Here is a 12,636-nt window from a genome sequence, read left to right as displayed (position 1 = left end):
TACAAAGAAAGTACAGAGAACACCTGGGGTGTCTATGACTTTCTGGGAATTTGTACCCCTACCAAGTCCCTGTAGTTTGTGTTAAACCTCTGCTGTTTTCAACAAACCAACTGGAAGTTCCTAGCTATAAAGCCCTTAAACAAGATATGCCTGTTTCAAGACAGAAGGTACCCCAAGGGAAGGAGAACCAAGGCAGGGAGCAGCAAGCCTGGCAGCTGTCACAGAGACAAGTCCAAACTTTCGTTCATCCGAGTATTTATTGAGGACCTGCTGTCTGACAGGCCTGTGCTGGTTGCCAAGGGAGATACAGAGGCAAAACAAGGCTCTTGCCTTGAGGAGATATTGCTTGTGCTGGGTCACATGAGGTAAACATGTTGGAAAGATTTTTTTCAAAAGGACAGGGCAGGAGAAACAAAGGCCAAATGGAAGGCCCCAGAGAGCAAGCTGAGTTCAGAGGCTCCCAAGGCATCCTGGAGAAGGGCCTCAGCTCCACCTGCCTTCAGGCTACATCCAGCCCACGGGCTTCTTGCAGACCCACTGGTAGAGGGCAGTACAGTACATGTCATTCCACTTCCACCGCATGTGAACACAGTCTTCCATTTGCCCATTCTCGTGTCGCCAGTTGTCCGGCTGATTCTTGTCCCAAAACCTGGAAACAAGAGGGCTTTATTCTGCTAGATGAAAGAAGTATCCCTTTGCCCTGCTGTGGCATAAGGAGCTGAAGTGACACAGGTCCCTAATACCCTGGTAGCCCCAGGATGGGGCCAGTGGTGCCCTCAGGATGGCTCTGCTGAGGTTGTCCTTAGTTACTGAGAATGGAGGGATGGGAAGGGTGTCTAAAGATGCAAGTCCCCACCCCAGAATTCATATTCAGATACCTTCAGATGGGGGCAAAGCTCCTTGGGACCAGGCCTAAGTAGTAGGGTATAGGATAGGCAAAAACAAACAAAACACAACAAAACAGAAAGACCCACTCATATTCTGCCTGCCAGCCCCAGGACCTGTCCTGTTCTGACGCCCCCGTTTAGGAGTCCAGGCGAGGATCACAGCTATGCTGGTGTACATACACATCATACACACACCACACACATGATACACACACACACACATCACCCACACAATCAATATATACACACACTTCATACACACATCACACACACACATCGTACACATATATCACCCAGAACACTAACACTTCATGGGCAGGGATAGACACACAGGACAGAGTCTCTAGCCAGACCTTCCCAAGACAGTGCCTGGGACAGCACCAGACAGTGGCTGGACTCACGCACTGCTCCTGGCACTATTGAATGGTGTGCCATCCGCCCAGCGCCAGAAGCCCTGCAAATCGCTGTCAGTGAGGCCAATCCAGTGGTAAGAGGCACTTGTGAACTGTATCAGAAATGCCTGTGGAGGAAAAGCAGGGTCGTGTGACCTTGTGGGAGGAGCTTGTTCACCAGGCTGCATGGAAGAGGAATCCAAGCCACGCCCTCCCTAGTCCCAGGGACATGAAGCCCACTTTCCAGGAGCTGGGCCCCCTCCCTATGCGTTCCATGGTTTTCCAGATCTAGGGCAGCAGCCAGGTCACCTCAGGGAAGTCCAGCTCTCCCATGTTGACCTGGTGAGGAGTGTGGCCTTACTGGGACAAAGACAGATCTGGTCACAGTTTTTTTAAGATGTGTTTTACAAAATAGCATGTCCTTTGACGGACAGACAAGAAGAGTCTCAGGAGAATCACAAGGGTTGGACAGGTCTGTAAGTTAAATTTGACCAAACATACAGTGGGCCCTTGTCAATAACCCTAGTAACTTCTGATAAGAACCTTCGGCATATGAGCCACTCTGGGCCTCTATTGCCTTTGGTGGTCCTCAAACTCATATGTGTGTCTTGTCTTCCCAAGAAGCCTGCATCTTCTGCTCATGGGCCTTCCATAGCCATCAGATGAACTGACATTAAAATCAAGATTGACAACTAGAGAGGAAGACTGAGAGGAAAATGAGGGAATGGGGAGGGAAGGTTGCACCCGACACATTAAGGGCAGTCACTTGGTGACATCTCCCTCTGCCCTTCCTCTCTGCTGACTCCTCTGGGTGTCTCCCTCATTCACTGAGGACATTGGGGTTTGCTGTCAGAGCTTGTACGTCCAGAGCAAGATGCTCATCACAATTCAATAAATATTTGCTCCCTGACTGACAGAGGAGGCATGAAGATCTCTGCCATGCCCACTCCAAGAGGGGGAAGGCCAAAGCACCAAAGTCCCTGATACCACATCAACCCCAGCAGCACCACCCCAAGCCCACAGCTCTGACCTGCTCCTCCTCAGAGGTCACTGAGGCCAGGTGGGCTCCCTGGGACACACAGAACTGCTCAGCCTCCTGCCAAGTCTTCTTGGCAAGAGAAAAGTAATACAAGCTCCCACTGTAGGACTTCCAGCCTTGCAGGATCAGCTGGAGGAGTTGATCTGGAGCAAAGGTGGGGGAGGAGAGAGAACCAGGAGTTGGCTGTGGATCCTGATCTGTCCAGGGACTGACCACTGAGGGTCACAAGCCCATGCAATTCTTGATGCCCAGTGCTACAGGGGCACGGTCTGGGAGGGTTCACCCCCAGCCCACTGCCCAGCAGCAGCTCAGGACATCTGGCTCCATCACTCCGGGGATATTCAGACAGCTCCGCCACCCAGCAATGCTCTTTCGAGGCTCCTGCTTCCTAGCTATACTACCCTCTTTCCCAACTCATTGCTATCACCTGACAGTTCTCTGCATCTCGATTCCTGCCATTTCCCTGGGAGAGTTCGCAGCCAACCTGTAGCTTCCCTCATTTCCTTGACTCCATCTCCATCCACTTCAGCTGCCCACACCCAGGACCACACTTGGGACCTTTTCATCCCCTGGTCTGCCTGACCTCACAATTTCAGACTCTAATAGCTCATCCCGTGAGCACATGCCCTGATTCGTTCAGCTGTTTCATCTCTCCTGTCCTGACACTCTCTCTTCTTTAACATCATTCTTATCACAGCTGCTTGAAATGGTGCCAAAATAGACTCACTTATTCATTCATCTATCCTTCTGTTCAACATTCCTCAACTTCTATGAATCAGGGACTGTTATAGAGAAATCAATAAGACATGATGCATGCCCTCAAGGAAATCACTGTCTAGTAAATGAGACAGATGCTCAAAACGGTGTTGAAGATGCATTGATTGAAAACCATTGCATGTTAGAGGCACAAAAGAGCGTGTGGTCTATTTCACCTGGGCTGGAAGCGGGGCTCAGGAAGGACACCCTAGGTGAGAGGTCACTTGAGCTGAGTCTTAAAAGACTGAGGAAGAGTGTTCCAGATAGGCAGTGCCAAGGAGAGCATTCCAGGCAGGGGACAGAGTAGTCACAAAAGCATGAAGGTGTGAAACAGCATGGCATAGCCTGATCTGTTCAAGTACTGGAACGGTCAGTGCACAAGGGACGGGAAATGAACACGGACAGGTTCACCAACACAAAATCGCACATCCCATGTAAAGGAGTTTGGAAGATTTTTCCTGTGAGCAGTGGGAAGCCCTGAAGGGTTTTAAAGAAGGATCATGATATGCTTAGATTTGCACTGTAAAAATGTCAACCTGGTTACTGTGTGGATACTCAACAGGAAGAAGGCAATCTTAATCGGGCCAGAGACACCGATTACAACACAACTGCAATGTCTGAATAATAAATGGTGAGTGTGTAAACCAGGGGTTTTCAAAGTGTGGTCCCAGGACCGGCAGCATCACCACCTGGGAACTTGGTAGAAATGCTGATCCTCAGACTCACCCCAGACCAGCTGAATCCAAAATTGTTTTTTGACAATCTGCGTTTTAACAAACTCTCCTGGTGATTCTGATACACTCCAAAGTCTGAGAAACAGCAGTCTAAACCAAGGACTAGGTAAACTACAGCCTACCAGCAGCTTCTTTTTATAAATAAAGTTTTATTGGAACACAGCCATGCCCTTTAGTTTACAGACTGTCTTTGGCTGCTTTATCATTACAACAGCAGAGATGTTGCAACAGAGACTGTTCAGCCAAAAGCCCAAAATATCGACTGTGTGGCCCTTTAAGAAAAAGTCAAACTAATGGTTCTTAGCCCCGACTGCCCATTAGAACCACCTAGGGAGCTTTTTAAAAAACTCTGATGCCCAGGCTGCATCCCAGAACCACCCCTCTCCCCAAAGAAAAGTCAGAGTTCTGGAGGTTCGTTCCAGGCATCATTTTTGAAAAGCTCATTGGGTGATTCCAGTGTGTCCCCAAGGTGGAGAAGCATTGGTCCGTACCAAAGCAGTAGCAAGATATGGGAGGGAGTTAAGAGGACAGCATAGGAGAGTCATTAAGAAGGGAAGACTTCCAGGCTTCTGACAGAGGGCAGCAGAGCAAAACCGTAGAGTTGGTCCTCAGTGTTGTCTGTCAAGCCCCTCATTTGTCAGCCCCATCTTTTCAGCAGATGCTCCAAATGGCCCCCTCCCTCAAAACTCCCTCCCTCTTCTCTCACCAGGGATCTCCTGCTCTGCAGAGACACCACTAAATGTCAAGCTCCCTCAGTGTCGTGTACCCACATCTGCAAACCTGGGTGAACATCTACTTCCACACCTCCTCCCCTCCCAGCCTCAGAGGTTCAAGTACTATCCCAACCCTTCAAGGCCAGTCACTCAGCTGTGCATTTCATTCTCTCCTCTCTCTCTCTTTCTGTCTCCCCCCATCCACCACTGTCTCCCCAACCCCACCCCACCCCCCGGGTCTCTCTCTCCTTCAATCTCCTCCCTCTTCGCTGGTGCCTTTTTCTGACCCGCAGATCAAGCCTATCCTAATTTAGAAAAACCCTCTCAAGGAAGTTCACCAAAATATTAGCAGTGGGCTCTTATTGTAAAAATAGACATTTTTACAGAAATACAAGTTGTCATAGTCTCACCTTTCTATTTTTCAATATTTGCCACATTGTCTATAATTAATATGTAAGTTTTGTGATATTAGTATGAAAGATACAGGTTGTTTTTTAATCCCTCCTTCTACCCTTCCATCCCCTTCACCTTGGCCTCATCTCTCTCCTCTTCTCAGCTAAGGCCCCTGAATGACTTGGGCATCTGATCTCTCACTCACGCCCCACTGACCATGGTCTGGCCTCCAGGCCACATACAACTCTCCACTGAAACTTTATTCCAATGACTTACTAATTGCCTGAAGTTAGCAGTTGCTTATTGATTTTTTACCTGGCCTCTCTTAGATATTTGCCAGAACTAGCCACTCCCTTCTTGAAATGCTCTCCTTCCTTGGCTTCCCCAACTGCACATCTCCTAGTTCTCCTCCTGCCTCTGAGACTGCCTTCTCCAGTATCCTTCAAAAACACCTCTTTCCCTTCTTGCCACCTAAAGGTTGACTTCCTGTTTCCACCCTCAGCCTCCTTCTCACGAAGCGTTTTATCTCCTGCAAACTCCCCACTCCCACTGCCACAACCAGAACCAGCATACCCAGGGCTCCTGCATCTCTGTGCACAGCAGGGCCCCTCTCCTACACTCCAGACAGCCTGCAGGTCATGGCCACTTGAATAACCCCAAAGCATCTCAGACTCAGCATGTCCAAATCTCGCTGCTTGTCTTCCTCTTTTATTCCCTGTCTCAGCCTGGAGACCCATCTAGCCAGCCTCCTTGAAGCCCTTCGATAGATCCTCATTTCCTGAAGGACAAAACCCCAGCTCAGGGACTTCCCTGGTGGTCCAGTGGCTAAGACTCTGTACTCCCAATGCAGAGGGGCTGGGTTCAATCCCTGGTCAAGGAACTAAATCCCACATGCCGCAACGAAGAGTTTCCATGCCACAACTAAAGAGCCCGCGTGCCACAACTAAGATCCAATGAAGCCAAATAAGTAAACATTTTTTTAAAAATTTAAAAATACATTAAAAAAAAAAGAAATCCAAGCTCAGAGGCCTTCCGCATCTAGCTGGTGTCTCTCCAGGTCTGCCTCCCTTCTTCACATAGTGTTTTTCCAGCCACAGTCATCAACCCACTAATGGGTTGTACTGAGGTTGTAGGGTTTTTTGGAGAATAGATTTAAAAATATTAAAGTAGATTATAATCTATTATAAATAATAGATTATAAAATATTACCATTCATGTGGTAAAAGTTTTGCTTTCTGAAATGTGTGTGTGTGTGTGTGTGAGTGTGTGTGTGTGTGACACACAATTATACTGGGTCACAATGTAAGATGGATTTCATGCTGTAGTTACATTCAAAACAGTTTGAAAGCCACCACTCTGGCCCCTGGCTACTGTCTTTTCAGCCTGTGCCTCACCAACCACCCACTTGGCCACAGTCCAGTCAGACAGAACTGCCTGAAGTTTCTGGAACCTCATGGTTCACATCTCCATGCCTGTGACCTGCTGTTCCCTTATCCTATCTGCTTGGCGAGCACCTACTGGTCCTTCAGGACTCAGTTCAAGGGCCAAATTACCATCAAAGCATCTTTTGATCCTTTCTCCCCCAGAAGATTTCCTCCCCGCTTGGAAGATCCTTGTCTACACCAGAGGACATCAGCCCGGTGAAGATCCCTTCTTTTCCTTCTTTTTTGCTCCTCCCCAACCCCAGTTTTTAGACCTGCTCCCAACATAGCACCTCTTACGCCTTTTGTGCAAGGCTGCTCTACCCGCCTGCAAGCTTCAAGGGTAGGCATCACATCTTGTTCATCTTTATGCTCCTGACACATCCTAGGGTCTCAAAACATTTTTGTCAGATGAATGCAAGAATGCTGGGTACTTAGTTAAATGCTTTATATGTGTTAATTCATTTGATCCTCACTGTGAAACAGATATTAGTGTCTCCACTTTGCAGGTGAGAAAAGTGAAGCTCAGAGAAGGTGAACAACTTGAGGAAAATCACAGCATCTGGGCTAGCAGGAAGTCGGAAATAAGGCTGTCTGGCCCTGCTAGCACACTCTGTCCCTGTTACACACCTCCACCAGATCTCATTTGTTTCCCAGATGTTTGTTTTGTCACTCTGGTCAGATGATAAGCAGGGATTATGCCGCCTTTGGTGGGGTCCAGACCCCCTCCAGCACCCACACTTCTTCCCGGGGGGTACATGTAGAAGTAATCAAAAGGCTGAAGGGAGAGGAGACTCTACCCTCCCCAGCCCCCGCTCCAACTTACTTTGGGTCCTCTGGAGCTGCTCCTGCGAAGCAGACGCTGCGCGGAGGGTCTCCAGGCTACCCTGCTCCTCCTGGATTTTCGTAGTCATTGCTTTGGTGTTCTCCAAATCCTCTTTCAACCTGTGGACCTCAGCTCTGGCCTCCTGCAGATTTCTCTCTAACATCCGGGTCTTGGAATTTAAGGCCGCAGCATCCTTCATTCCTTGTTTTAAGGTCTGTATCTCTCGGCTGGCGTTTCTCAAAAGACCATCTAACACCTGAATCTTGGATCTTAAGGCAATGGCGCTTTCTAGCTCTGTTTTTAATACTCGCATCTGAGCGTCTGTCTGTTCCAGGCGACCATTTACTGTTTGGGTCTGGGCAGTGACAGTTTCCAGATCTCTTTTTAACAGGCGAGTCTCATCGCCAGCCCTTTCCAAATGACCTCTTAATACCTGAATCTCAGCACTGGTGTTGCCTAAACTGCCTTTTATAAAGGTCTGGGTCTGGGAGTTTAAAGCATTTGTATTTTGCAGACTTCTATTTAGCTTCTGCATCTCAGCAGTAGCACCTTCCAAACTACTTCTTAAAACTTTCTGCTGGGCCCTTAAATCATTGATACTATCCAGATTGCCTCTCAAAACATAGATCTGGGCATTAACATTCTTTAAATTACTGTTTGCCAATCGGACCTGAGCATCTGCCGTTTCTAACCCTGCCTTCAACACCTGGATCTCCGTGTTGGCATTTTCTAAGCCTCTGCTTAACATATGGAGCTCAGTGCTAGTGTTTTCTAAACCGCTTTTTAAGAAACTCTGGATCTGGGAATGTGAAGCTTGTGTGTCTTCCAGATCTCCCTTTAGCTTCTGCATCTCAGAAGTGGTCCCCTCCAAGGAACTTCTTAACATCTGGGTCTGGAAACTCAAGGTGCTGGCATCCTTTAAGATGCCTTTTACCATCTGGAGGTCAACACTGGCATTTTCCAGATGACCACCGAGCATCTGGATCTGAGAACTGACATTGTCCACCCTGTACGTCAACATCTGGATCTCCGCGCTCCAGGTGCTGGAATTCTCCACGTGCCCTTTAAACATCTGGATAGCCTCTTGCAGCTCTGCCTCCCTGCCAAAGTGGTAGGGATCTGGAGGGAGGAAATGGAGAAGGCAGCTAAGAGGCCCATTACATAGGGAAGCCATTCATTACATGGGCCAACCAGAGTGTTCTTAAGATTTCCAAGGGAAATGTCTATGGCACAGCCCTGAGTTCTCCTCAAGCAGCCTGTAACCACCCAGACCCTGGGAATGGCCACCTGAGAATGTAAACCCAAAAACGAAATAAAGGCCTGCTTAACTATCCCATGTGAACTGGGGAGCAGAAGGATTGAAATACTTGCCTACTGGATTATTTTGCCATTGTAATTGAACTTGAAAATAACTGATTATGTCATTGACAGCTGTTGATGTTTAATTCCACTGAAATTTCACCACTAGATGGGTCATTACGGTAAAGAAAATAGGTAAGAATAAAGCCCATATTTAGTCCTACACTGTATTTGTACGCTAAGCGTGAAGCCTCTTGATACACAATTTTTACTACCTAAAAAACATGTAGGCCAGGGCTTCCCTGGTGGCGCAGTGGTTGAGAGTCCGCCTGCCGATGCAGGGGACGTGGGTTCGTGCCCCAGTCCGGGAGGATCCCACGTGCTGCGGAGCGGCTGGGCCCGTGAGCCTTGGCCGCTGAGCCTGCGCGTCCGGAGCCTGTGCTCCGCAACGGGAGAGGCCACAACAGTGAGAGGCCCGCATACCGCAAAAACAAAAACAAAAACAAAAACATGTAGGCCACAAACATAGAAATTTTAGAAAGTTTCTGATCACAAATCCATGGAGTGAAAAAAACAGAAACAAAATAAAATAGGTACCCGTGGAGGAAGCATTCTGCTCATTGCACAAGGCTATGGTGGAAGTCTTCCAGGTGACACTGAACCCTGAGCTGCAACAGCCTTTTAAAGGGCTGGCACCCCCAATGTTATGTAGGGCAAGGGTCCCTATAGAACAATTTGAGGATGTGGGAGACCTGAGTGAAAGGCTTTGGTCATTGGGGTCATTCAAGGAAACTCTGTAGCCCCTTCCATCTGCATGGCTTTTCCCACCAAACCCACCTGCAGCCGTCTCTGGTTCTTCTAGCACCCTCTGTGAACCTCATGAGCTAGGACGTAAGTTCAGACATTCATGGTGTGAGGCTCCCATTCCAGCCTCCTTTCAGGAATAGGGAGAAGAACCCAAGTAGGCAAGGACCCTTTCTGGAGGATTCCTGCCCTATTTCTAAAGCCCTGCCTAGGTAAGTGTGTGAGACCTCAGCCACTGTGCTGAGGTAAGACCAGGAGGGCCTTAGATCAATGGAACAGAATAGAGAATCCACACATGTATGGACAATTGATTTCCAACAAAGATACAAAGGAGAAAGGATAATTGTTTCTACAATTGTATACCCATATGCAAAAAGAAAAAATGAACTTCAAACCAAACCTTGCATCATTATTCAAAAAATTAACTCAAAATTAATCATAGACCTAAACGTAAAACCCAAAAACTATAAAATTTCCAGAAGGAAACATAGGAGAATGTCTTTGTGACCTTGGTATAGGCAGATTTCTTAGATACAGACCAAAAGGACAATCCATAAAAGAAATAAAAAGTGGATAAATTGGACTTTAGCAAAATTTAAATCTTGTTAAGAGAATAAAAAGACAAGCCACAGACTAAAAGAAAATATTCGCAAATCACGTGACTGATAAAGGTCAAAAAAGGAGTATGTACTATCGATCCTTTTATATAAAACTCTAGAAAAAGCCGAGTAATCTATATTACAGCAAGCATGTCAGTGGTTGCCTGGGAACGAAAGGAGGAGAAGAGAGGGAGGATGACAAAGGATACAAGTGAACTTTGCGGGGAGGACGTTGAATATGTTCATTATCTTGATGGTGATGATGTTTCACGTGTTTATACATATGTCAAAACTTAGTTTGTAGGCTTTAAATATGTATACTGTATTATGTGCCAATTATACCTCAAAAAATCCATTAAAAAAAAAAGCAAGATAATGCCTTTCTGTGAGGAGCGTGGCCCTGAGGGTATCAGGGAAGAAGCGTGTCCGAAGGGTCTGGGCATCCAAGGTTCCAGCTCCCTCCCACCCACCCCCTACTGTGGCTACTTACAGTCGTGTGCCTTGAGGAACTGCCCAGTACTGTTGTCTTCCGGAAACTCTTGGAGGGAGGCGTATGTCTCCAGTGCAGGTCTTCGGTGCTGTAGAGCTGAGATACCCCATTCCCAGGTCGGCATAATCCCTCAGCACTGAGCCTGGAGGAACAGGCTGCCCTACCTCCACTCAGGGTTCCAGAGGGGATGCGGGAAGATGGCACCAACGACCCCTCAGAGCTCCCCTCATGGGCCTCATCTCTTGGGAGGCTCCCCTTGGACAGGCCTTGGTCAGGTCCCAGGAAAGCTCTGGTTTGGGCCTGGGACTAGAGGTGGAGTGACCCTCCTGGGAGTAGAGGGCGTACATCTGGGGCTCTTTGGGACCTTGATGCAGGAAGGAGAGAGAGTCAGCCAAGTTCGGGTCACCTAGGAGCTTACCCACAACGAAGAGAGCCACAAGAGAGGAGACCACGGTCGCGGCCACAAAGGCCAGGATGGCCTGCAAACGCCTCGGCACCTTGGGGGCTGCAGGAGCCACTGCCCCGGGGTCCAGCCCTGCAGGGGAGAAGCCAGGGTCCGGGAGGAGACTGTGCTGTGCGGGCAGACAGGCTCCGCTTCTTGGGCTCCCTCTCCTGGCTGCCCGCTGGGGCTAAGAACTTGCCACACTTACCGTGGGGAAGGGCAATGAGTGCTCGCAGACGTGCACCAGGGCTCGTGGAGGCTGTGGTAGCAACATAAAGGCTAAGAGAAGACCACAGCCTGGAGCCTGGAAGGCGTGCACAGGGCACAGAACCTGGCGCAACCAAGGTGTCGTTTGAATGAAAGCAGAAAGAAGGGAGGGCAGGAGACCCAGCAGGAACTCTGACCTCAGTGCCCCAGGGCCAGCCTTGCTCCATCGATCCTGACCGGAGTGAGACGCAGAGCCCTTGGGGGCTGACATGGGTCAGTCCTGGAGCCTCCCCGGCTTGGTCAGAAAGTCCCCCATGGGTGTCCTAAAAAGGGCCATGCCTGGGAGTCTGGGGGCTGAGTGTACAGGGAAACCCACTAGAAGGGGGAGAGACGACAACCCGGAGTCCCGAAGGCCTCATGGGACCAGCCCAGTGTGCAGAGATGGGAGTCAAAACCAGTCCCCCTAAATTCAAAGTTCACTCTCTTTCTCTTGCCAGGTTGCCATCCCCAAGGAAAAGGGTTCGGGGAGATTTCACACGGAGACTGGGTGTGGGCCGCAGGCTCTCTGTCCTCACCTGCCGCACCTTCTGCCCTGCCTGCTAATTCTGGAAGCTGAGCCAGCACTGAGCCTGCCAGACAGGGGCTGAGGAAACTGGCGGAGGGCTGGGGCCCAGCAGGCCGGTCCCTGGTGAGGACGGGCTGGGGCCCCAGTTTTCTCACCTCGAGAGCACAGGGAGACACTCTGGTTGCCTGTGCAGAAGCGGACCTCGTCACCCCTCGTCTCTGCTTCCTTCATCCTCCAGTACTACTCCCTGCCCCGGGCTCCTAAAGGTCACGCTGCGGGCCAGCAGTGGTGGGAAGTGAAGCTGCGATACCCGGATTTATATGCTCCTGAGTCATTCCTAACCAGCGCTGCCTGCCTCCCTCCGCTGCTGACTTTGCAGAAGCGCCCCATCTGGGCTCTTCCCCTCAAGTCTCCCAGGCGCCAGTCTGCACCCCCATTCTCCCGCTCCCTCAGCACCAGCCTCTGCCCTCCCCTCAGGCCCATCCTCCCCCTCTCCGTGCTCCAGTGTAGCCCCAAACACTAACCTCTGCTCCAATGTCACAGACACTTTTCACCGGCCACTTAGGAGGGGGTCAGGGGTTCCTTCTCAGCTTTGCAGAAAAAACATCCTTGTGACCCATGGCTGACTTAATCCCAGCCCCAGACGCTCTTAAATAACAGATCAGGTAAGGGGGAAGCTGGGTCAGTGTAAACAGGTGTTTGCAGGTCAAAGGAAGGGCTGAGGTGACTCTCTGCCCACTGGGGCCTCACACCTGGCATGGCAAGAAAGGGATTCGAGTGGAACAAAAAACATATTTCGTCTCAATCCCGGTCCCTAGAATAGAGCTCCTAAAATGCTTGGAATTTTCTGAGCGACAGGAGTGTCTTTTGTTATTCAAAACAAACCCTTTTCAACAACGCTTGAGTTTATGGTAACAAGGGGACTGAGAATACACCCCTAGATAGCGTCTAGATGGGAGATAGTCTCAGAAAGACTAAACTCTCACCTCTCTTATCGGGTTATAAAAGCTCATAAACACCAAGAGAGATTCAAGGAGTTTTCAAGAAGTTTCCTGGCTGGTGAACACGC

At 49.3% G+C, this 12,636-nt stretch overlaps 1 protein-coding gene across 1 annotated transcript; it reads right to left on the bottom strand.

The window, feature by feature from the left end:
* Nucleotides 1-206: 206 nt before the first annotated feature.
* CLEC4F (C-type lectin domain family 4 member F) lies at nt 207-12,636 on the bottom strand. The gene is made up of 7 exons (XM_022561295.3): nt 11,723-12,636; nt 10,772-10,888; nt 10,354-10,449; nt 7,162-8,280; nt 2,310-2,461; nt 1,289-1,407; nt 207-649 (listed from the first exon to the last, which is right to left on the bottom strand). Exons 1-7 carry the CDS (start codon nt 11,796-11,798, stop codon nt 505-507), a joined length of 1,824 nt encoding a protein of 607 aa, XP_022417003.3. The 5' UTR covers nt 11,799-12,636; the 3' UTR covers nt 207-504.

The sequence above is a fragment of the Delphinapterus leucas genome, chromosome 13 (assembly GCF_059928025.1).
Source record: "Delphinapterus leucas isolate spDelLeu-1000000601 "Yukka" chromosome 13, BTC_Dleu_Yukka2, whole genome shotgun sequence".
Taxonomy (NCBI): Eukaryota; Metazoa; Chordata; class Mammalia; order Artiodactyla; family Monodontidae; genus Delphinapterus; species Delphinapterus leucas.
The sequence above is the reverse complement of the archived record's forward strand: the minus strand, read 5'-3'. Positions and strand labels throughout refer to the sequence as shown.

Coding starts and splice junctions, on each gene's coding strand:
- CLEC4F (XM_022561295.3), bottom strand. CDS start 11,798: ATGAAGGAAGCAGAGACGAGGGGTGACGAGGTCCGCTTCTGCACAGGC. Junction 10,450..10,771: donor TGTGGCTCTCTTCGTTGTGG/GTAAGCTCCTAG, acceptor GGGGTATCTCAG/CTCTACAGCACCGAAGACCT. Junction 2,462..7,161: donor GCAGCTCCAGAGGACCCAAA/GTAAGTTGGAGC, acceptor CCTTTGCTCCAG/ATCAACTCCTCCAGCTGATC.